Below are 26,444 nucleotides of genomic sequence, written 5' to 3'. Positions count from 1 at the left end.
ACCCTTGTTGCCACCCCGCTCGTGCTCGCTTATGCCCATAACATTAGCTGAAGGAGAGGGCGCCCTGTGCAGCAAGTTCTCTGTGACTGTGTGCAGGGGCGGACTGACCATTCGTGCGGCGTCAGAGGGGGGGCCCCATAAGAGGCTCAGCAGTCTGTCCCTGGAGGTGCCCACACAGCTCACACTGCAGAATGGAGGACATCTGTGCTTCAATAATGCAGTGAAGAATGGATCCTTGCTGGCGGTGGATGCGGCTATAGGAGAGGAGTTAGGTGCTGGCCTGGATCATAGTGCTTTATTGGAGCTGTGGGGATGATGATAGTGACAGGCGCTCCGGCCACCTCTCCTCCCTGAAGAATTCAGCTGAGGGGCGGGGCCACACATCCATGCCGTGGGGGACAGCCAGGAGATCGTCGGATGCTGCAGACTGAGACAGAGTGCAGAGTGAAGAGAGTGGAAGAGGTCTCGGAGAAGCTAGCCAGCCAAACACCCACCCACCCACCCATCCCCTAACCACCCTGACCTGTGTGCAGAGCCAGAGCAGCAGCAGGTCAGACAGTGTAAAACACATTTTTGTCACTGGCAGGAATTGTGGTGTTCCAAGTTGATTTCTTGACTGAAAACAGAGATGTAAATACATGTCTAATGCTTCCAGGACTTCAACTTTTTTTTTTACAGACACTTAGATTTACACTGGTGCAATTGAAGACATTGCATGTGATTCGCACCACACTGCTGTGCAAATTACATGCGATGTCTTTGCAATGCAAATTCAGCCATACAGATTGTACAGATTGTATGGCTGAATTTGCATTGCATTTGGACCAAAGTCATGCAGGACCCTTTTTTGGTCTGCCCCAGAATCAGATTGCGTGGGTGTTCACACCTATGCGATTCCATTCCTGCCTGAACTGACAGTTTGCACTGCAATATGTGAATTAATCTGGGGGTATCGTTACCTTTTGTATTGACACTCCCAGCGATTCGCATATGGCAGTGTGAACTGTCTGCGAGTCGGGTGCATTGCGGGAACCCGCAGTGGATTTGCAGGGTTACCGCATCACACCAATGTGCAATGTGAACCGACACTTGGAAAGGAAACCATAACTCCTCCTGAAAATCCACTGCGGGTTCCCACATTGCACCCGACTCACAGACAGTTCACACTGCCATATGCGATTCGCTGGGAGTGTCAATACAAAGGTAACGATACCCCCAGATTAGTTTGCATATCGCAGTGTGAACTGTCAATTCTGACAGGAATCGGATCGCATTAGGTGTGAACACCCATGCAATCTGATGTTGGTGCAGACCAAAAAAAGGGTCCTGCATGACTTTGGTCCAAATGCGATGCAAATTCAGCCATACAATCTGTATGGCTGAATTTGCATCGCAAAGACATTGCATGTGATTTGCATAGCAGTGCGCCCCGAATCATATGCAATGTCTTCCATCGCACCAGTGTGAACCAGCACTAAATGCTTCATTAGCATGTACATAGCTGAGGTAATAAAGTAATTTTGTACAAAGTGCACTTACCCCCCTACAAAAACATAATCAGTTAGTCTCGGTCCACATATATGCGATGCGGGAACCCTGCAAATCCACTGCGGGTTCCCACATCACATTCAACTCTAAGACAGTTCACACTGCCATATGCGAAACACTGGGGCTGTTAATACAAAGTTAATGACCCCCCCAGATCAGTTGGCATATCGCAGTGGGAACTGTCAGTTTGGACATGAATCGGATCGCATAGGTGTGAACACCCGTGAGATCTGATTCTGCTGCAGACCCAAAAAAGGTTCCTGTGTAAGTTGTGTCCGAATGCGATGCGAATTCACTACATTGATGGGTTGGGATGCTGGTTACTACATCGTCAATTGATGGGGGGGGGGGGCATGCTGGTCCCTACATTGATGGGGGGCAATATTGTGCAGCCCTACTCATAGGCGTGCGCACGGGGTGTGCCTAGGCACACCCTAATCACCCTGGTGCAGTGCTTCTGCCATGGCCGCCGCCGCTGTGTCTGCTGCTTTCTGCCCCTGGCTGCTCAGCTCCCGACCCAATCCTGTCGGTGCGGAGACTGAGAGGGACTGTCTGGGGGAGGACCCTGGCCTGCTGTTAGTGGGGATCTATATAGGGGACCTCACCTCACCCTGGCCTGCTGTAAAGGAGGATCTATGGGCGACCTGCCCTAGCCTGCTGTAAAGGGGGATGTATGCCATAGATCCCCCTTTAGAGCAGAGCCCTGTGATCGGTGTGCGGCCTTAAAAGAATAATGTTTACTTTGATAATTGTTTATTTAATTAAAAATGTTTTAATACCGCTTAGAATGTTTGTTTACATTTATTTATAAAAGTGTGTGTATATGTATATGTGTGTGTGTGTGTGTATATATATATATATATATATATATATATACACACACATATACACACACGCATGTATATTGACCCCCCAAAATAATACCTTGCCACCCCTTTGCCACCCCTGTTTTAAAAGTCTAGCTCCGCCACTGCCACTGCACCAGCGTAGGGTCTGACAATGGGTCCAATGATTTTATCCTGATACCTAATGGCAGTCAAGGTGCCATTGTCTAGTCTGTAGAGGTCTGTGCATCCCTCCATGGATATACCTCCCCACACCATCACTGACCCACCAACAAACCTGTCATGCTGAATGATGTTACAGGCAGCATAAAGGTTCTCCATGGCTTCTCCAGACCCTTTCATGTTTGTCACATGCTCAGGGTGAACCTGCTCTCATCTGTGAAAAGCACAGGGCGCCAGTGGCGGACCTGCCAATTCTGGTGTTCAATGGCAAATGGCAATCAAGTTCCACAGTGCTGGGCAGTAAGCACAGGGCCCACTAGAGGACATCAGGCCCTCACGTCACCTTCAAGAAGTCCGTTTCTGATTGTTTGGTCAGAGACATTTACACAAGTGACTTGATGGAGGTCATTTTGTAGGGCTCTGGCAGTGATCAACCTGTTTCTCCTTGAACAAAGGAGCAGATACTGGTCCTGCTAATGGGTTAAGGACCTTCTATGGCCCTGTCCAGCTCTCCTTGAGTAACTGCCTGTCTCCTGGAAATCTCCTCCATGCTCTTGAGACTGGGAGACACAGCAAACCTTCTGGCAATGGCACGTATTGATGTGTCATTATGGAGGAGTTGGACTGCCTGTACAACCTCTATAGGGTCCAGGTATCGCCTCATGCTACCAGTAGTGACAATGACCCTAGCCAAATGCAAAACTAGTGAAAAACAGTCAGAAAAGATAAGTAAGGAAAAAAAATGTCAGTGGCCTCCACCTGTAAAACCATTCCTGTTTTGGAGGTCACCTCATTGTTGCCCATCTATTGCACCTGTTAATTTCATTAACACCAAAACAGCTGAAAATGATTAACAACCCCTTCTGCAACCTAACTGCTATTGATCAGATCAGTATCCCAAGAGTTTAATTGACTTGATGCTATACTCTGATTAAAAGTTTGTTAAAAAATTAATTTTTTTGAGCAGTATATACCAGTAAATATATAAGAAAAGGAGATCTTGTGAGCTACTATGCCTAAAGACTGCAGCCTGCACTAATCACTCCCTAATCAATGAGTGTGAAAAACACACATACACACATACATACAGTGGGGATCGAAAGTTTGGGCACCCCAGGTAAAAATTTGTATTAATGTGCATAAAGAAGCCAAGGAAAGATGGAAAAATCTCCAAAAGGCATCAAATTACATATTAGACATTCTTATAATATGTCAACAAAAGTTAGATTTTATTTCCATCATTTACACTTTCAAAATAACGGAAAACAAAAAAATGGCGTCTGCAAAAGTTTGGGCACCCTGCAGAGTTAATATCTTGTACTGCCCCCTTTGGCAAGTATCACAGCTTGTAAACGCTTTTTGTAGCCAGCCAAGAGTCTTCAATTCTTGTTTGAGGTATCTTTGCCCATTCTTCCTTACAAAAGTTTTCCAGTTCTTTGAGATTTCTGGGCTGTCTACCATGCACTGCTCTTTTAAGGTCTATCCATAGATTTTCAATTATGTTGAGGTCAGGAGATTGTGAAGGCCATGGCAAAACCTTCAGTTTACGCCTCTTGATGTAATCCCCCGTGGATTTCGAGGTGTGTTTAGGATCATTATCCATTTGTAGAAGCCATCCTCTCTTTAACTTCAGATTTTTCACAGATGGCATCAAGTTACCATCCAAAATTTGCTGAAATGTTATCGAATCCATTTTTCCTTCTACTCGTGAGATGTTCCCTGTGCCACTAGCTGCAATACAACCCCAAAGAATGATTGATCCACCCCCATGCTTAACAGTTGGACAGAGGTTCTTTTCATTAAATTCTGTGCCCCTTCTTCTCCAAACGTACCTTTGCTCATTCCGGCCAAAAAGTTAAATTTTAACCTCATCGGTCCACAGAACTTGTTTCCAAAATGTATCAGGCTTGTCTATATGTTCATTTGCAAAGTTCAAACGCTGATTTTTGTGGTTAGGACGTAGAAGAGGTTTTCTTCTGATGACTCTTCCATGAAGACCATATTTGTACAAGTATCTCTTTATAGTGGAATAGTGTACCACAACTCCAGTGTCTGCCAGATCTTTCTGGAGGGATCGTACAGTCAAACGTGGGTTTTGAATTGTTTTTCTCACAATCCTGCGAGCTGTTCTGTCTGATATTTTTCTTGGTCTTCCAGATCTTGCTTCAGCTTCTACTGTTCCTGATGACTGCCATTTCTTAATTACATTCCGAACAGAGGATATTGACATCTGAAAACGCTTTGCTATATTCTTATAGCCTTCTCCAGCTTTGTGAGCGTCAAATATTTTCAGTTTCAGTTTTCTAGACAACTGCTTAGAAGATCCCATGGTGCTGATTGTTGGGGCAAGGTCAGATGAGTCTTGGCATTTAAAACCTTTGAGATTGACATCACCTGGTCTTCCCAGATGATGATTGAGAACAATCCATGACACTGGCAGGTCTCAACCTTGCAAAGGGGGCAGTGCATGCTATAAATTCTGCAGGGTGCCCAAACTTTTGCAGACGCCATTTTTTTGTTTTCTGGAATTTTGAAAGTGTCAATGATGGAAATAAAATCTAACTTTTGTTGACATATTATAGGAATATCTAATCTGTAATTTGATGCCTTTTGGAGATTTTTCCATCTTTCCTTGCCCAAACTTTCGATCCCCACTGTACATACATACACACATACATATATATATATATATCTCACACACGCACGCATGCACGGCTTAAAATTACATACATATATATAGGGCTCACTAGCCAGGCCTTAAGAGCTACTCGCCACCAGTTGCCCCACCCAACCCCTACCCTGCCCCGCCCCTAATTTCGCCCTTAAACATGCCCTCATAAATTATCTCATGAAATTACACTGTTAATATTTATTTTTGTAACTCTATTCAGCATGAAACATTTAACAACAACATTATCAGTAACCATCAATACAGCCTCAACAGTGTAGTCTCATTAGCATATCAACATAACAGTGCAGTCTCATTAGTGCCCATCAGTGCAGCATATCAGCGCCCATCGGTACAGCATATCAGTGCTGCCTCATCAGTGTAGTCTCATCAGTGCCCATCAGTGCAGCCTCATCAGGCCCATCAATGCATCCTCATCAGTGCCCATCAATGCAGTATATTAGTGTCCATCAGAGCCTATCAGTGCCTGTTAATGGAGCAAACAGTGCCCATTAATGCAGCCTACCAGTGCCCAGCAATTCAGCCTACCAGTGCTTATCAATGCAGCCTACCAGTGCCCATCAATGCAGCCTACCAGTGCCCCTCAATGCAGCCTACCAGTGTCCATAAAAGCAGCCTACCAGTGCCCATTAGTGCAGCTTATCAGTGCCCACCAAATGTAACCTCATGGCAAGGGAGAGGAGAGCAAGAGGAGTGCTGCTGCACCACACAGAGGGCTATCTCCGCTGTCAAACAATGTGCCACCTCCTAGACCGCCTCCTACGAGAGACATCACGCTACGGAAATTTCCTGGCATTGGACCAGTGTGCTGCCCATCACAGGAGCCGGTCCAGGATGCGGGACTTTGTTTGACAGCAGAGATCTCCAGCTCTCCTTTTCCTTTCCTTTCCTTGTGATCCTTTCCTCTCCCATCCCCAAAGTTTCCTTACTGATCGCAGAATCGGCTCCCATTTAACATTGCCTGCAAGTGGCACCCCACCATCTTTCCCTCCGATACGGCCGCTCACTCACCCTCAATTATTTTCCACTCGCCAAATGCGAGCAAGCCAGTGGAAATGGAGGGCTGTGTATATATACATACACACACACACATACAGTGCATTGCGAAAGTATTCGGCCCCCTTGAACTTTTCAACCTTTTGCCACATTTCAGCCTTCAAACAAAGATATAAAACTGTAAAATTCAATTAAACAGCGCTAGCAACTAGTATTGTGACAGCAAGTGATAAAATCAAAATATAAAATCAAAATATAAATATATTTAAGAAAATAAGTGCTTTATCATATAAAAGTCTCTTAATGCATTTTAAATAAAAAGTGCTCAAGTGCAATCCTTATTTCTTCAGTGCAAGTGAATAAAGGTGCTATAGTGCATATCCATCCATCCAGGTGTATTTGGTGCTCTCATGAGTGACCCTCCAGGTCCCCTACTCACCACAATATGGATGGTTAAAGGTGTTTGAATATAATGATGGGACTACACCGTCCGTGCTCCACTGTTACATCCAAGTATGGGATCGCTCCGTTGTATGGGTGGATTTCCCCGATATATGTGGATGAAAGAAGGGGCCAATAGTGTAGTATGTCCAAGTAAATAATTTATTTCCCCACAATTAAGATATACTTACAAGACAAACCAAATAGTAAAGCGATATACAAACAGGAACCGCCGCTATTAGCGTGCGTTCCACCGAGACAGGAAGCCCGACCGGAAGTGACGTTACGTGGCTCCACGCCGGAAATACGTCTGACTTAAGTTAATACTTTGTAGCGCCACCTTTTGCTGCGATTACAGCTGTAAGTCACTTGGGGTATGTCTCTATCAGTTTTGCACATCAAGAGACTGAAATGTTTGCCCATTCCTCCTTGCAAAACAGCTCGAGCTCAGTGAGGTTGGATGGAGAGCTTTTGTGAACAACAGTTTTCAGTTCTTTCCACAGATTCTCGATTGGATTCAGGTCTGGACTTTGACTTGGCCATTCTAACACCTGGATATGTTTATTTGTGAACCATTCCATTGTAGATTTTGCTTTATGTTTTGGATCATTGTCTTGTTGGAAGACAAATCTCCATCCCAGTCTCAGGTCTTTTGCAGACTCCATCAGGTTTTCTTCCAGAATGGTCCTGAATTTGGCTCCATCAAACTTCCCATCAATTTTAACCATCTTCCCTGTCCCTGCTAAAGAAAAGCAGGCTCAAACCATGATGCTGCCACCACCATGTTTGACAGTGGGAATGGTATGTTCAGGGTGATGAGCTGTGTTGCTTTTACGCCAAACATAACGTTTTGCATTGTTGCCAAAAAGTTTGATTTTGGTTTCATCTGACCAGAGCACCTTCTTCCACATGTTTGGTGTGTCTCCCAGGTGGCTTGTGGCAAACTTTAAATGACACTTTTTATGGATATCTTTAAGAAATGGCTTTCTTCTTGCCACTCTTCCATAAAGGCTAGATTTGTGCAGTATACGACTGATTCTTGTCCTATGGACAGAGTCTCCCACCTCAGCTGTAGATCTCTGCAGTTCATCCAGAGTGATCATGGGCCTCTTGGCTGAATCTCTGATCAGTCTTCTCCTTGTATGAGCTGAAAGTTTAGAAGGACGGCCAGGTCTTCGTAGATTTGCAGTGGTCTGATACTCCTTCCATTTCAATATTATCGTTTGCACAGTGCTCCTTGGGATGTTTAACGATTGGGAAATCTTTTTGTATCCAAATCCTTTAAACTTCTCCACAACAGTATCTCGGACCTGCCTGGTGTGTTCCTTGTTCTTCATGATGCTCTCTGCGCTTTAAACGGACCTCTGAGACTATCACAGTGCAGGTGCATTTATACAGAGACTTGATTACACACAGGTGGATTCTATTTATCATCAGTTAGTCATTTAGGTCAACAATGGATCATTCAGAGATCCTCACTGAACTTCTGGAGAGAGTTTGCTGCACTGAAAGTAAAGGGGCTGAATAATTTTGCACGCCCAAGTTTTTTATTTGTTAACAAAGTTTGAAATATCCAATAAATTTTGTTCCACTTCATGATTGTGTCCCACTTGTTGTTGATTCTTCAAAAAAAATTACAGTTTTATATCTTTATCTTTGAAGCCTGAAATGTGGCAAAAGGTCGCAAAGTTCAAGGGGGCGGAATACTTTCGCAATGCACTGTATATATGTACATGCATACAATCCTATATACACAATCCTATACCCAGTTGAAGGCAAAAAAAATCCAATAAAGCTTAATCCAAATTGCTCCAGCAGGGGAAAAAATTCCTTTATAATCCCCCAAGAGGCAAATTGGATATTCCCTGGATCAACTTTACCAATAAATATTAGTATCCAGTATATTATGTGTATCTAGGAAAGAATCCAGGTCTTTCTTCACCACTTAAGCCCCGGAGGATTTGGCTGCTAAACGACCAGGGGGTATTTTGCGATTCGGCACTGCGTGACTTTAACGGACAATTGCGCGGTCGTGCGACGCTGTACCTAAACGAATTTGGCGTCCTTTTTTTCCCACAAACAGAGCTTTCTTTTGGTGGTATTTGATCACCTGTGCGATTTTTTGATCATGCGCTATAAACAAAAAAAGAGCGTCAATTTTGCAAAAATAGCAATATTTTTCACATTTTTTTATATGAAATTCCCCCCCAAAAAATGTAAAAATCAAAATTTTTTAACATTTTCGGCCAATTTGTTTTATGCTACCAATGTTTGGTAAAAAAAAAAAAAAAATCGCAAAAAGCGTATTTTGATTGGTTTGCGCAAAAGTTATCGCGTTTACTAACAAAGGGAAAGATTTTTGTCATTTTTGTTGTTTTTTTTTTTTAACGCATAATGGCGGCGATCTGCGATTTTTTTTGCAGGACTACGACATTGGGGCGGACAGATCGGACCCTTGACTGACATTTTTGACACTTTTGGGGTTACCAGTGACATTTCTACAGTAATAAGTGCTATACATATGCACTGTTACTGTAAAAATACACTGGTAGTGAAGGGGTTAACTTTATTTGGGAGGGAGGGGCTGTGTGTGTCCCTAGGGGCGTGCTTTCTACTGTGATTGGCTGTGGCTTGAGCTGTAAGGACACTGATCAACGATCCTACATAGTAGATCCGTGTGATCAGTGTCTTTACACCGAGGAGAATGACAGGCAGCTTGTTTATACAAGCTGCCTGACTTTCTCCCTTTCCCCCCCCGATCGCAGAGTGGCCGGCGGACATCGGGTCCGCCGGTCACACGCGCGGGGGGGGGGTCCGTGACCGCGCGGGAGCGCGCCGCCGTCGGCGCACGCTCGCTCCCCAGACCCTCCCAGGCTAGTGACGTACCGATACGTCACTCTGCCTGTGAGGGGCTGACCGCCGCAGTATATAGTCGTGCGGCGGTCGGCAAGCGGTTAAAGAACTTCACTGAGCTGGTCAGAACCAGCTCTTGAGGGAGTCTAATCCACTTAAACCATTTATTTATACATTTCAATTAAATCAGTGATCAGTATTCATCCCCCCCCCCCCTTTAACATCTGTTTTCAAAGGGGGCAAAAGTTAATTTCAGCTAATCTTCATAGCTGAGATCTTTCATTCCTTCTTTAAGTTTGATTGCCCTTCTCCGCACTTTCTCCAGTTCCCGAATTTCCTTTTTGTGAACCGATGTGCAAAACTAACTGCATATTCCAGATGAGGACTTACTAATGATATGTACAGGGCCACGATTATGCCTCTCCCTCTGGAGTCTATGCCTCTTTTAATACAACAAAGTATTTTGCTTGGTGTAGAAACTGCAGCTTGGCACAGCATGCATATCTATGATCTGATGCATGCATGTTTTTAGCCCCCATAACTTTACATATATCAACATCAAACCTTATTTACTATCTAGTTGCCCAATCAAACAATGCATTAAGGTCTGTCTGAAAGTTGTAGACATCCTGTAAAGACCTTATCGAACTACATACAGTGTCTCACAAAAGTGAGTACACCCCCACATTTTTGTAAATATTTTATTATATCTTTTTATGTGACAACACTGAAGAAATTACACTTTGTTACAATGTAAAGTAGTAAGTGTACACATGCCTCCTCTGGTCGACTGCAGGGGGACCGGTCCGCCCGGATTGTTTCTCTCCACCTCCGTACCCTGGCCATGTGATGGATGTTGGTGGGGGGGTGAGACCTGTCCGGGGGTCTGACCTCATGTAGCATTCCTGCCTGACATCTTCTACAATGCCTTTCAAATATGTGGTGATGTGTACTGCGTTTGTTAGTACTCACTATTGAGTTGTTTAAATGTCTGTAATCTTATATATATGACTTGTACTGTTAAACTTGCTTTTATTGTATGCCTTTTTTCTCTCCTAATAAACATTGAATTTATAAAAAAAAAAAAAAAAGTAGTAAGTGTACAGCTTGTATAACAGGGTAAATTTGCTGTCTCTCAAAATAATTCAACACACAGTCATTAATGTCTACACCGCTGGCAACAAAAGCGAGTACACCCCTAAGTCAAAATGTGCAAATTGCCAATATTTTGTGTGGCCACCATTGTTTTCCAGCACTGCCTTAACCCTCTTGGGCAAAGAGTTCACCAGAGCTTCACAGGTTGCCACTGGAGTCCTCTTCCACTCCTCCATGATGACATCACAGAGCTGGTGGATGTTAGAGACCTTGCGCTCCTCAACCTTACGTTTGAGAATGCCCCACAAATGCTCAATAGGGTTTAGGTCTGGAGACATGCTTGGCCAGTCCATCACTTTTACCTTCAGCTTCTTTAGCAAGGCAGTGGTCGTCTTGGAGGTGTGTTTGGGGTTGAAACACTGCCCTGCCAGCTCAGTTTCCGAAGGGGGGGGGGGGGGATTAGTTACATAGTTACATAGTTAGTGAGGTTGAAAAAAGACACCAGTCCATCCAGTTCAACCTATGATACAAACAAGGGTACCGTGTATATAGGCCCTTACCCCTAATGCGAATAACAAAAAATGGGATAGAGAGAGATGGGGCTTTACGGGCCAGTGGGAGTAGAAGGATCACACACAAAACCGATTTATATAAAACAATTTAACATTTTATTGAGTCAGAGATAAAAAACATGGGCAAACATGCACATGTTCACACGGACAAATAGACATAGAGAGAAATTTCTTATAAAATCAATCAATAAGAGTCATTGGAAATATAGAAATACATCCCATGAGGGAAAAACCAAAATCCTGTGTAGGATGGAGAATAGGTCTCAGAGTGGAATGCGGTCAATGTAGGTCCCCAGCAAGCCGACGCCTTTCGCTCAAGGCTTCCTCAGGGCCTGAGAGACCAAAACAGACCGGTATTTCCTCAGGAGGTGGCAGGTTGTAGCGACACACAGAATAATAGACATAGCTTCTTCAGTATTTATATACCGCCTCCATATTGTACTTATATACACAAGTTTCACTAAGCTTAAGTGTCCAGCCTCGCCGTCACCACAAGAGCAACGCTTTTTATACACTAGAGAGGCAATTTATTCTAGCTTGGTTACCAGGGTTCTCCGATATGTTCAAATGATTTTGAGGGTATAGGTGATCAGCACTAATAACTGCACTTCATATATCCACCTATAGTTTCCTCTTCTTTTAGACGAGCCCAGTGAGGTAACAGTTTTGATATACACTTAGATATATACGGTGGTTATAGTCTATTTATGGTGCACAAGTGGCTTCAGGCAGGGAAGGATAGCATCACAGCATCCTATTTCAGGGAGGTGGAGAGGACAATATGTCCTGGACCCAACGAATCCTTTAAGTGGTTCACGCCAGAGAGCCTGACTCTTATTGATTTATTTTATAAGAAATTTCTCTCTATGTCTATTTGTCCGTGTGAACATGTGCATGTTTGCCCATGTTTTTTATCTCTGACTCAATAAAATGTTAAATTGTTTTATATAAATCGGTTTTGTGTGTGATCCTTCTACTCCCACTGGCCCGTAAAGCCCCATCTCTCTCTATCCCATTTTTGTTATTCAACCTATGATGTGTGTGTGTGTTTGCTGCTAACCGTACATTGTATACCCCTGTATGTTGTGGTCTTTAAGGTGCCCATCTAATGGTTTTTTGAAACTATCAATGCTCCCTGCTGATATCACTGCTTGTGGAAGAGAATTCCACATCCTTACTGCTCTTACAGTGAAGAACCCCCCACGTATTTTAAGGTTAAACCGCCTTTCCTCTAGTCTTAGTGAGTGGCCACGTGTCTTATTGTATTTCCTTTCTCTGAATAGGTTTTTCCATATGCTAGGGTTGCTAGTACAATATTTGTACATTGATATCATATCCCCCCTCAATCGTCTCTTCTCCAGAGAGAATAGGTTCAGTTCTTGTAGTTTTTCCTCATAGCTGATGTCCTCCATTCCCCTAATTATTTTTGTTGCCCTTCTCTAGACTTTCTCCAGTTCCAGCACATCCTTCCTGAGGACCGGTGCCCAGAACTGGACAGCATAATCCAGATGTGGCCGGACCAGAGTCTTGTAGAGTGGTAGAATAATCTCTTTATTTCTGGAGTGAATCCCCTTTTTTATACATCCCAGTATTCTGTTGGCTTTGCTTGCAGCGGCTTGGCATTGCATTCCACTGCCAAGCCTGTTGTCTACCAGTACCCCCAGGTCCTTTTCCATCCTAGACTCACCCATGCTCTACTTCATCCTAGACTCATGCTCTACTTCAGTATGTCACAGTAAATGTTGGCATTCATGGTTCCCTCAATGAACTGTAGCTCCCCCATTGCCGGCAGCCTCAGACCATGACACTCCCACCGCCATGCTTGACGGTAGGCAAGACACACTTGTCTTTGTACTCCTCACCTGGTTGCCGCCACACGCGCTTGACACCATCTGAACCAAATAGGTTTATCTTGGTCTCATCAGACCACAGGACATGGTTCCAGTAATCCATGTCCTTATGCCTCGTACACACGTGCAGATCGTCGGCCGAACGATCGGCCGTCTTTTGTCCCCGGGCTGTCGTGTCTGTTGAAAAGTGCAAAAGACTGCACAAGAATTTTGTCCGCCGACTACAGCCGACTGCAGAAGTGATGTCATGTGATGGTTAACTTTCCCTGTGTTTTTTCTTTTCCGAGCATGCCCAGTCTTGCAAATCTGCTGTCTGTCGGCCGAATTCAGTATTGACTGGCGAACAATCGGCCGCTCTGGTGTCGGCATACAAAAATTTTAATGCTTGCACGACAGATTCTGTTCGGCCGAAAGTGCGCTGTCGGCTGTCGGAAGCATCATACTAACAAGCCTACAATCGGCAGATCGGTCGTCGGCCGAAGCTTTTCGGCCGACAATCTGCACGTGTGTACGAGGCATTAGTCTGCTTGTCTTCATCAAACTGTTTGCGGGCTTTCTTGAGCATCATCTTTAGAAGAGGCTTCCTTCTGGACAGCAGCCATGCAGACCAATTTGATGCAGTGTGCAGTACATGGTCTGAGCACCAACAGGCTGACCCTCTACCCCTTCAACCTCTGCAGCAATGCCGGCAGCACTTACAGTGCCTTGCGAAAGTATTCGGCCCCCTTGAACTTTTTGACCTTTTGCCACATTTCAGGCTTCAAACATAAAGATATAAAACTGTAATTTTTTGTGAAGAATCAACAACAAGTGGGACACAATCATGAAGTGGAATGAAATTTATTGGATATTTCAAACTTTTTTAACAAATAAAAAACTGAAAAATTGGGTGTGCAAAATTATTCAGCCCCCTTAAGTTAATACTTTGTAGCGCCACCTTTTGCTGCGATTACAACCTGGTGTGCATTAACCTGGTATGGATTAGAGGGGATCCCAGGTGGTTTAAAAAAAACAAACCTTTTTAATGCAGGCACTGGTTTGTTTATATTCTGCTGTCAGCGAGGAATCCCACTGACAGCAGATGAGTCATAGTTGGTAGGGCACGGTGGCCAGGAGGACTACCCGCTCCCTAACAACCAGCTATTCTTCATACAGAATTCAGACTCAGATTGCAAAATTAGTGGAAAGCTCACAAGTCACTGTATACTCATGCCAGTGGCCACAACTTTGGTAGCTACCAGTGATAGCACAAAGCATCTCACTCTGCTTTTACTAAGCACAAAGACATGTATATACTTTTTACAAACAGAGTGGAAAAGAAAAGGACTTTGTTTTACTTACTGACTGTCAGAAGATGCTGGCTTGTAGTAAAATGCTGGCACTTTAGACTCAAATTTTGCTTGTGCTACTTTATTTCCCAGGCACGACATGTACTGAAAGAGAAGAAACATACATGGTTTCATTCCAATCAAAACATCTGTATTTAATTTTACAGCATTAGTCTCCACCCAGTGGTATGGAAGAATCACCCATTTCCAAGCTACCTTTCCTCTTGCTTGCACACAGATTCTCAACAGGTTTCCCCATGGGGGAGTCTGCCTATTTCTGGTGTAGCCTGAAGGAGGAGATTGTATCACAGTTCATGATGATCAGTGGATTTTCAGTAATGTGGACCTTCTCAAGTGATTAAATGTAACTAATCAACGCTTACTAATTTTCCTTGTAACAGGTAATTTTCGTTTCATGACCCAACACCCCTAAAAATGATGTTCCTGCGCCCACACAATCCGCAACATACAGTAATCCTGGCTAACAACAGTGCTTAAAGGGTAACGAAACCCTAGCCTAGAACAAAACATTTCTATATTGCAGCTTATTGCTTAGATTAACTGGTTGCATTCTTTTTAATTTTCCAGGCTAAGAAAAATTTCAGCAATTACAGATAATATCTTTTGATCGAGCCAAAAATGCAGTGCATATAAACGCCATTCCATAATATTGTTTGAACCTAGATATAATTGTATTAAAAAAAAATGAACGTTAAAGAGAAGCCAAAGTGTTAAGGGACTTAGCTTAAAGCCCCGTACAAACGTACCGATCGTCGGCCGAACGATCGGCCGTCTTTTGTCCAGGGCTGTCCTGTCCGCTGAAAAGTGCAAAAGACTGCACACGAATTTTGTCGGCCAACAACAGCCGACTGCAGAAGTGATGTCATGTGATGGTTAACTTTCCCTGTGTTTTTTCTTTTCCGAGCATGCCCAGTCTTGCAAATCTGCTGATTGTCGGCCAAAATCTGTACTGACTGACGCACAATCGGCCGTTCTGTTGTCGGCCTACAAAAATTTTAATGCCTGCACGAATCATACTAACAAGCCTACAATCGGTCGGCGGCCGAATATTTGCGGCCGACAATCGGTACGTGTGTACGGGGCTTTACTCCCTTTATCTGGGGTGGGATATAATATAACACATAAATGAATTAATAACAACAAATATTAGTATCCAATAACCAGTGCAGGCATAATAAAGCTTCATGCACACAGGACATTTTGCCATCTCTCTTAGACACCATTTCTCCTGGCAGCAGCGTTTTGTCAGCAAAAAAACGCTTGAGGTTTGTAAACCGCGTGTAACGTATTTAGGTGTGTCAAGCGCCTGGGCTTTAATTTCATTACCTAGAAAAATAACTTATTCTGGCAATGTAAACTAATTAACTCTCAAGTGCTAAACGCGCATAGCATTAACACGTGTTTACATGTGTGAAACTTTTTTCTGGCAAAACACCTCCACTCCTGAATTTTTATTGGATTAGGATGCACTATTTAAGGATTTAATATTATTTAAATGCTGAGTGCGGTTTATCTGTTCTGTACTCGTATATACTGTATTTGCCTATATTTATATATATATATATATATATATGTATATATATATATATATATATATATACACACACAAACACATACTGTGTATATTTAACAGATATTTCACAACTTCCTGAGGGTGGTTCCTTTTGAATGTCCCTATAGAGTCCCAGGGTCAGACACTATGGCAATGCAGAACTTTGGATGTTGATGTTTTATTGATATTTTAGCTGGTATATCAGTATTTGGCTGACAGATCTATGTAAGTATATTCTCTAAGCTACACAAGGATATAAGGTTTGATAATGTCTTAAACATGCTTACCATCTGTTCATTAGTAAAATTGTAGATGCACCACTATTTATATTTTGTAGCATTCCCCATCACCCTCTTTCCAACGTTCTTATCTGGAACTTGTTAGAAAGAACACCTTTTTTTTATTCTGGAAATACTGTTTTCTTGTGAAGCCTCTTTCACACCTTTATATATTTAAGATAATCTTGACTATATAACTGTGTTGGAATGTGACGTCTCCTTTGTTCTCTCAAACCAGTTCAATTTAGGAGTAGAGTGACTGTATGCAGAGTCTGTTTCTGCCATGTACAGAGCGTCATCAGCCAGGACTCTGCGGTTGTATTATGTAGTAAATAACCAAAGTAGTGTAGCAGAAGAGTCCTGACATAGGGTGTGCTGTATACATGATTAATGGTATATTAGGCTTCTCTGTCAGATTGAGGGTGGCAAACATGGAAAAACAGGGAATGGTCAGGGGTGTTAATACAATCACAAGTCAAACAGTGATCTAGCGATTGTCCCAGATTCAGAGAGCCTCCAGGGTAAGCAGAGCTTTCCAAGAAAATAAATGCATGTGCAGGAACCTTTACGTGTCTGATATAGAATGATGTAAACTTGGATTTCTTTATAATGGATCTATTTTAAAAATAGGCACTCCTAAAAATAGGTAATTAGAATCATCGGAAAGAGCTTGGTAAAACATATACAACAGAGATCTTCAAACTTTCTAAACAGAAGGCCAGTTGATTGTCCTTCAGATTTTAGGTGGGGCGGACAGTGGCTACTGTGGAGTGGAAATTTTCCTGGCATCAATGGGTATTGGGGGGGGGGGGGGGATAGTGCCCCATCATTGACATCATTGGAAGGAATACTGCCTCATGATTGGTATCAGTGGGAGGAATAGTGCCCCATTGTTGGTGTCAGTGGGAAAATGGTGCCACATTGTTGATGTTAGTTGGTAGAATAGTGTCTTGTATCAGTAGGAGGAATAGCACCCCAAGGGCCAGATAAAGGCAAGCAAAGGGCCACATCCAGCCCACAGGCAGCAGTTTAAAGACTAGCGATATACAATAAAAAAACATCACATTAAAAAAATGTTACCCCACTGTCTTTGCTCTGCTAGAGTGGGGTTGATTTACTAAAAGCAAACATGCTGTTCAAGGGAAGTTGCCCTTTTGCAAGGGAATTTTCCCTGAGAGCTTAGTAAAGGTTTTTCACTTTGCAAAGAATACCCAATCACTTTCAAGGAAAAAAAAAAGCATTTTTGCTTGCACATGACTGGATGATGGAAGTCAGCTGGGCTTTCCCTTGTGAAATGGTTAGCCAACTGGCCTATAGCTAATCAACCCACGTGACTCTGTCCTGAGAGTAAAGTTGGCTATACACCAGTAGAATTTTCTTCAAAAAAGTTAATTTTCAAAACAATCAGTTGATTTTCTAATACAGGAACAGGCATCATTACTTACCTTATCCTCTGCTCTGGCGCAACCCTCTCCTCTGAAAAGCTCCAGTCTGTGGGCAGTCCCACATCCCGCCACATCACGTACAATACAATGGTAGATTTTTGTAATTGGGGCTAGTTTTTGAAAATTAGGCTTTAATTGTTTCTGGTGTTCTCTCAAATTTTGCAACATATCCTGCCTCCAGCACCATCCACACATTTATACAGCCATTCTATCTATAAGTTGGAGGCAAAGTACTAAAGCTAAGGGATCCTGGCTAGAGTTAGGCAAATATGGCAGGACTTAAGTGCTACAGATGAGGTACAGACATGGAAGCTAGAAATTCATATTGGGAAATGCTTGGTATTAGTTAGGAGATATATCTGAACAATTGTGTTTTGATAAAACCACTATCTCTTTAAGTAATTCCAAGAAAAACATTAATTCATTAACAACCACTTCTGTCCTCTGAACTATGCTTTTCCTTTTATTTCTTTTTTTGAATGCACAAGAGTTATAAGTAACAATTGTTCACAGTTTATTAGCATGTTATGGACAACCTACTATACTAAACCAAATCTTCATTCCTGTAATTTTTATTTGCTTTGACCCAGAACTCCAGAATATTGCCTTTTTTGTGAGCTATTGTTTAAAAACTTAAACTAGGCAATGCCAAAGTATGGTAGTATTTACTGCATGAGTTTCCATTTTATCAGAGGCAAAACTACATGATAAACCAAACAAAATGGGCTTCCTGATCCTCTAGGTTGGGCGTTGAGCGTGCAGCAAAAATGAAAAAAAAATAATAAAAAAAATAAAAAAATAAATAAAACTGGTGCACACAGAATCTGGTGAAGGAGTGCATAGTCACCAATCATCTTCTTGCTTGTGTTGTCAAGGCTTAATTGAACAAGCTGAAGTTAGAAGCTGATTGGTTACTATGCGCAGCTACACCAGATTCTGTGTGCACCAGTTTTAGTAAATCCCCTCCACAGTGTGAAGTATCTATGAATATGGTGAGTATATTAAAAAAAAAAAAAAAAAAAATGGGGAGATGCTGGGCGGGCTTGGTATGCAATTTGCATTGGTGGCCCAAAGGAGTTTAGCTATGACAGCCATCAAAGCCTTCCAGGATCTCTATCCAAGTACACAATAATCCCCATACCCATAGGATGCTTTTTTTATTCAATAATACAGCATAAAACTCAGAGAATAAAATGCATAATGACAATGACATTTAATGTACAGAACAACTGAGGTGTGATGTACAGATGGTTCATTTTGCTGAATATATATTCACTGAGACACAAATGTCAGCAGCCATACCTTTAAAACCTGCAATTTCCTTTGAAATTTGGGACAGATGGCAGATTTATACACAAAGTCTATGTTATAAATGTAGAACTATCTGATTTACAAATAACCAGTAAAATATCAGGATCTGGGAACTAGGTTTTTCTTATTCTCATTGCTGTGTCAGCATCTGCAGAAATCTAACAAGTCTTTTCCTTGCACCTTGGAGCAAGTCGTTAGAAAGAACCCATGCTAGGCTGAACTGCATTGTATGTAATGACTTGTTGGTGCCAGAATTGGGACTTGGGGCTCTTTCACACGGCATTCCGTATGTCCGTATATCATCCTATTTTTTTGCGGATGATATACGGACATACTATTTGTCAATGGCATTGCGGATGTCAGCGGATGACCGATGACATCTGATTTTCGTCCTTTCAGTTCAGTTCCGTTTTTTTGGAACGAAACAGAACCCTATTTTTCTACTGTTTAAAAAAATGGAAATCGGATGTCAGCGGTGTTATCCGCTGACATCCGCAATTGCATTGACATACATTATGTCCGTATATCATCCGCAAACGGATGGGATGATATGCGGACATACGGACCGGATGACAGTGTCATCCGTGTCCCAAAAAAAAAAAAAGTGCCGGAGCGGATCGCAATACGGTCCGCTCCGTGTGAAAGAGCCATTACTGAAAGACCAGCTTTATTTTTTGGCACACATCAACAAGTTTATAAAATGTCTGCTTTAAAAATTGGACATTTACAGTATATCTGAATTTTGTATTTTGCCTTTAAAGGAAGTATAGATATAAAATAATTGTTCTGTGAGGTCAAGAAATGAAAACAAGAAGACTAACACTTTAGAATCGCTGCCTATAGTAAAGGTTTACTTCTATTATCTGCTAAAAGAATGACATTTGGACCGATTCATAAAAGCCAGAGAGATATGCTTAAAAACTGGAGGCATAGTGCTAACTGGGTATTTTGGGTAATATTCTCATACGGACTATCTCTCAGGGTCTGACACTCTGTTGCATCAACTTATCTTCGGGCTTATTCTATATTTAAAAAATAGCTCTGTGTATACAAAGGAGCATGGGGGAGCTCATGACCATGATGAGGATGATATTGACACAGCCCCAAATGACCCACAATGGCTTAAAAGTGAAATGGTCCAGAAATCTTTAGACAGAATAAAGGTGGATAAAGCGCTTGGGCCAGATGGTATCCACCCATGCATTTTAAAAGAATTGAGCACTGTAATTTCAAAGCCTTTGTTTCTAATTTTTAGGGACTCGTTAAGGACTGGACTAGTACCACTGGATTGGTGTAGGGCCAATGTGGTGCCTATATTTAAAAAGGGATCAATGTCTTTGCCGAGTAACTATAGACCTGTTAGTTTAACTTCTATAGTCGGGAAGATACTGGAGAGTTTATTAAAAGAACACATAGATGAGTCCTTGCTGGAAAAAAATATTTTAAGCAACAGACAGCATGAATTCATGAAAGACAGAAGTTATCAAACAAACCGGATTTCTTTCTATGAGGAGGTAAGTAAAACCTTGGACAGAGGGGTGGCTGTGGACGTAGTATACTTTTGCAAAAGCGTTTGACACAGTTCCCCATACACGGCTAATGTGTAAGGTAAAGTCTACAGGTTTGGAAAGATCAGTTTGTAAATGGATAGAAAATTGGCTAAAAGATAGAATTCAGAGAGTAGTGGTTTATGATTCTTACTCTGAATGGTCTAAAGTTATCAGTGGTGTACCCCAAGGTTCAGTTTCGGGACCCTTATTTTTTAATATTTTTATAAATGATATAGGGTCTAGGATTAAAAGTATAATTTCAGTCTTTGCAGATAACACCAAGCTTTGCAGTGGAATAACTTCTACAGGATGTCTCCAATTTACAAGCTGACCTCAATGCACTGTTTCATTGGGCAACTATGTGGCAAATGAGGTTTAATGTTGATAAATGTAAAGTTATGCACTTGGGGGCTAAGAATATGCATGCATCATACATACTCAGGGGGAGTAGAACTAGGGGGATCCATAGCAGACAAGGAAATGGGTGTTCTGGTAGATCCTAAGCTTAATAATAGCATGCAATGCCAAACTGCAGTTTCCAAAGCAAGCAAAATACTTTCTTATATTAACAGAGGCATGGGCTCGAGAGAGAGAGAGATATCATTTTGCCCCTGTACACATTAGTAAGACCCTATCTGGAATATGCAGTTCAGTTTTGGGCACCAGTTCTGAAAAAAGAGATCGGTGAACTGGAGAAAGTGCAGAGAAGGGCAAGTAAAATGATGAGAGGCATGGAGGAGCTCAGCTATGAGAAAAGATTATAGGAACTGAATGTATTCTCTCTTGAGAAGAGGAGATTAAGGGGGGATATGATCAACATGTATAAATACATAAGGGGTCCATATAGTGAACTTGGTGTTGAGTTGTTCACTTTAAGGTCAACAAAGAGGACAAGGGGGCACTCTTTACGTCTAATGGAAAACAGATTTAGTCTCCAAATACGGAAAGGTTTCTTCACCGTAAGAGCTATGAAAATGTGGAATAGAATCCCTCCAGAGCTGGTTCTGGCCAGCTCACTAGATTGCTTTAAAAAAGGCCTGGATTCTTTCCTGGGTGTATACAATATAAATGGGCACTAATATTTATAGGTAAAGTTGATCCAGGGAATATCCGATTGCCTCTCGGGGGATCAGGAAGGAATTTGTTTCCCCTGCTGTAGCAAATTGGATCATGCTTTGCTGGGGGCTTTTTCGCCTTCCTCTGGATCAACTGCAGGTATAGGATTGTGTATATGGGATTGTATGGTTGGGTTTTCTTTATTGTTTTTTTTTTTTTTGCTTTTTATTGGTTGAGCCAGGTGGACTTGTGTCTTTTTTCAACCCGAATAACTATGTAACTATGTAACTATTATTCAGTAAAGCAGAGCAAAGAATGATAATCACAGTGAAAAGGGTAGTGATCTATAACAATAAATCAGCTTTTATGTTTAACTACAAGTATTGTTAAATTGTATTACTACATATCATCACCGTCCTTTATACTGCTTTACTGAATAAACTCTGAGTACTGGATATTGCTCTATTTATGTGGCTGGATTTGGGGACCTGGGTAGCACATAAATAATTTCAGAAGTATCACTTACAATATACATTATACCATAATGACACAAACGTCATAAGCTGCAATGCCTAGGGCAACTGGCTTTCCTTGGATAGGAGAAATAGAACAAACTGATCTAGTAACTATCTGTAACAGAATCCCCTATAGCAATATAAAATGCACAGGTTCAAATCAAGTCTGTTATAGCTAGATAGATATTAAACTCATCATAAGGCTTCATTCACACTGGATGTTTTTACAGCGGCTGTTTTTGGCGTCAGACGTTTTTTTTTGCAGCCAATAAACTCCCTAGCATGTTATCCTATGTGTCCATGCACACATAGGCTGTTAGCAGTTTTTGGCAGGGGCGTTTTCTGGCTGGAAAAAACCCCCAGGACTAGTGGGTTTTTAGAGGAGTTTTTCAGCTGTGAAAAGCTCTAACTCTGATAAAAGCTTAAAAACGCTGAAAAATGCATCTATTCTATCAACATTTTTGAGCCATAAGCTTTTATGGAAGCATAGTTTTGCTGAAAAAAAGGTAAAAAATGCTACAGCTGAAAAACGCTACTGCAAAAAAGCTGAAAAACTCCTTCTACAGTTTTCTACTGACGTTTTGATAACGTCCAGTGTGCATGAGGCCTAAAACTGAAAAAAGACACTTCCAGTTGCTTACACACATGAATAGCTATGCTGTAATTTTGATATGTTCACTATAAAATAAAATAAATTCTTGCGCTCACCTCACAAAAAAAAGTATATGGTGGACTGTTGCAGCTTAAGAAGCCCAGACACTGTGCCAATAAAAGATCTAAACCAAAAGTAAGTGTGTTATCCCTTTAAATACCTAAATTCGTGATTAAGTGCAGTAAAGCAAATTATTCTAAAAAAAATACTAACATAAAAAAATCATGAATAAATGCAAATAAGCAAACGTGAATGAAGACATCATAAGCAATGTGCAAATAAGCAAATGTGATGAAAAACAGTATATGCAATGTGCAAATAAACAAATGTGATGAAAACAGTATATACAATGTGCAAATAAGCAAATGTGAACAGGTCTGTTTTTGTGGATTTGCTCTTGTTGTCCATTAGTCAATGGTTCTTGTAGTTCACTGATGAAAATATACCATTGAGAGTCTGTTGCCAGTGGAGCATTTATGGAGTCTGTGCACTCTTGATCTCTGTAGTTCAAGATCATTTCCATTTGGTAAGCACCCCCCCCTCTTTTTGTTTCCTTAAAGGGCACTTTTGATTAGCAGATTTTTTTTCCTTAAAGAGCACTGATAAGCAGAATTTTTTTCAACACTGAGCACTTTATTCACTATCAACTGTATATAGACTTTATGGACTTTTTATTGCATTAGATGTTGCCTGTGGTGAATTTATTTTTCCAAGAATCATTGCACTAATCTTTTTTTATTTGGACTGTTTCACATTTGCTTATTTGCACATTATGTATACTGTTTTTGTTCACAATTTGCTTATTTGCACTTATTCGTGATTTTATAGGTTAGTATTTTTTTTTTCGAATCATTTGCTGTTCTGCACTTAATCATAAATGTAGGTATTTAAAGGGACAGTGCACTTTTTTAGTTTAGAAATGTGATATATTGTATGGTGAATGTTTCCAATACTGCAGTTTAAACACTGGATTTAGGTCAACACATACATAACCACATAACATATGGTAAAATATATACATTAATATTACTTTGTATAAAATATCACAAAGACAGGAGAATTTTTAATAACCTTGTCCACATAAAATGAGCTACAATTGAAAAATGATACAATAACCCCAACTTGGACACATTATATATATATATATATATCTGTACACAGGGCTTTTTTTCTCAGAGAATAGGTGCCGGAACTCTCCCTTTTCAAGTCACCCCTTGTCTCCGCCCCTACCCACCTCCGAGCACCGTTTCTTGGTTCCACCCATTACCCACCTCCGAAGACCACCCCTTTTAGATAATACAGTAACATTTGTGGTACTAACTAATTTGTATTGAGCTTGTTAATGATAACAAGAAAAGCAGTAGAATAGATCCCCTGCAGCCAGCAACAATGGACCATTCACAACAAAACACCCCCCTCCCTATCAGCAACAACAGATCTCCTCGCAGCCAGCATCAGCAGACCCTCTGGAAGAATAGATCCCCCCCAGCAACAATGGACCACCTACAAGAAAATACCACCCCATTCCTCAGCAACAAAAGACCCCCGGAAGCAACAATAGACCTCTTCCTCAACAGTAGATCCCTCCCAGAAATGACTGACCCCCCAGCAACATAAGACCCACCCTTAGCAACAATAGATGCCCTGCCAGCAACAACAGATCTCCCCAGCAACAGACCCCCCTGCAATAATAGATTCCCTCCAGTGACAATAGATCCCCAGCAACCAGCATCAACAGACCCTGCAGCACACCTCCAGCACCCCTTGCCATTACATACATTCAGTCCTGGAGGTGCCGGAACTGTGTTCCCCCGCGTTCCCGCTGAAAAAAAGCCCTGTCTGTACATAATGTTATTTTTGAACATCCTCGAATAGGATACAGATTCTCTATCCTCTTCTTCAGGGCATGGATGTTTTTGAAGATACATCTTTCCACAGTCAGGGTATACTTGTACTTATAATCAGGGTTGTTTTTCTGTGTGTGTACACTCCAGACATCCTTGGGGCCCCAGAGTGATCTATTGGGAAAGTTGTATTATATGTGGCAACAAAGCGCGCCTAATAAGTCATGGATCAACCATCTTGCTATCTCCATACCAAGACACCACCACAAACCCTGCACAGATTGAAGACTGAAAATCCCACTGTCTTTGTGATATTTTATACAATGTTATATTAATTGAAAAGTATATATCAATGTACAAATCTCAAGCTGTAGCTCATCCACTACTGGTCCCACATTTCATATTTGGTTTTTTAGAGTAATGGGCAACCCCACCAATCAATAGCGAGGGGTGGGACGTGATGGCATAACTGTGTGCCCTACATTTCAATATTCTTCGAATGCTTGATAATCTAATATTATGTCCTATTTTAAATACTCACTTAAGTCCTCAATTCTCGCTCGTCAAGACTGATAGCCTCTGACAAGCTTCTAGAAGCAGCAATTGTAGGTTTCCCCTCCATGTGCTGTAGTTCCTCTCATTGTCACCTATAGCACTATTGAGAGATGGAACTACAGAATACAGCAGGGGATGCAGGCATTTGACATATCTGGAAATGACAGATGCTAAAGACTCTTCTGCAGGCTGTAGCCTTTAAAAAGAAAAAAAGTTAGAACTCAACACCCACTAGAGAGGTATTAGGAGTCTTCATTTGCAGGCTGCTTGTTTTATTTTTAAGCGACAGTCACTTTCTGATTGGCTGCTATAGGTTTCTCTACACTGTAAATTGTAGTTAGTCAATTACCATCCACTAACATCATCAACAAAGTATATCAACCAACTGAAATACACCTTAAAGTAAAGTAAATATTTCTATGCTTCCAAAATAGTATATATAAATTCCATCTACCCCTGCCATTATTTAAAGAGTTCCCATGCACAAGGGCATATAACTGTTCACAAAGAAATGAGACCTCTGGATGATATCTATTACTCCATATGGACATCAGCAAGACAATCCATTTCCTGATAACCTCTTATTAACTATACCAACAGGGAACAAGCAAAATCAGTTGACATTGTCTAAATTGTCCACTCAATGCTTCTAAGCTAAGTGTCATGATTGTATCCATAATCATACAACCAAACCAAAAATAAATTGTCCGATTTCCGCATAACTGGCCTAAAGTCATTCTGTGCAATTAACAAAGGGATAAGAGAGTGGCATGGGTTTGGCTGTGCCTAAATTTGAGAAAAGGACTGAATTATGCTAAAGCTACAAGATGACTACAGAGCTGAGCCCTATATGCACTCCTTTATAGGTGCAGGAGGAATGAAACAACATTTCCTATAAAGAAAAACTACTGACAACTAAGATCATTGTGATGAATTTTACAAATAAGACCTACATGTAAAAGAAACCAAGCAACTTTTTAAAAGTAGAAAGCAAAGTTTCTAAGAAAGTCGCTACAACCCATTTTTCATGGAATACAAATTTACCTTCACTTGACATTATGATATGAACATTCTTCATGTCTCAAGAACAATGAAACAGCTGCAGTGTCTAAATCCATCTTGTAGAGTCATCATCTATCAATATTCCACAAAGACTTGACATTTGGTAACATAGCGAGCAAATGCTCACCAGAGCAACAGACAGGACAAGTAATGTGTGGAAAAAAGGGAATCAGACAAAAAAAAAAAATCAATAAAAGGGCTCATGTACTCCAGTCATACCACTG

The 26,444-nt window shown here is 41.5% G+C and overlaps 1 protein-coding gene across 1 annotated transcript in view; it reads right to left on the bottom strand.

The window, feature by feature from the left end:
• The window catches only part of ADAP1 (ArfGAP with dual PH domains 1), a 304,117-nt gene that overhangs the window by 158,407 nt on the left and 119,266 nt on the right, over positions 1-26,444 (bottom strand). Inside the window, exon 3 of the mRNA XM_082260649.1 lies at positions 14,393-14,484. Coding sequence (XP_082116775.1) covers positions 14,393-14,484 — 92 coding nt within the window. The remainder of the gene's footprint in view (positions 1-14,392; positions 14,485-26,444) is intronic.

The sequence above is a fragment of the Pelophylax lessonae genome, assembly GCF_965119305.1.
Source record: "Pelophylax lessonae genome assembly, chromosome: 6".
Lineage (NCBI taxonomy): Eukaryota > Metazoa > Chordata > Amphibia > Anura > Ranidae > Pelophylax > Pelophylax lessonae.
Note: the sequence above shows the minus strand (reverse complement) of the source record. Positions and strands in the feature narration are given on the sequence as shown.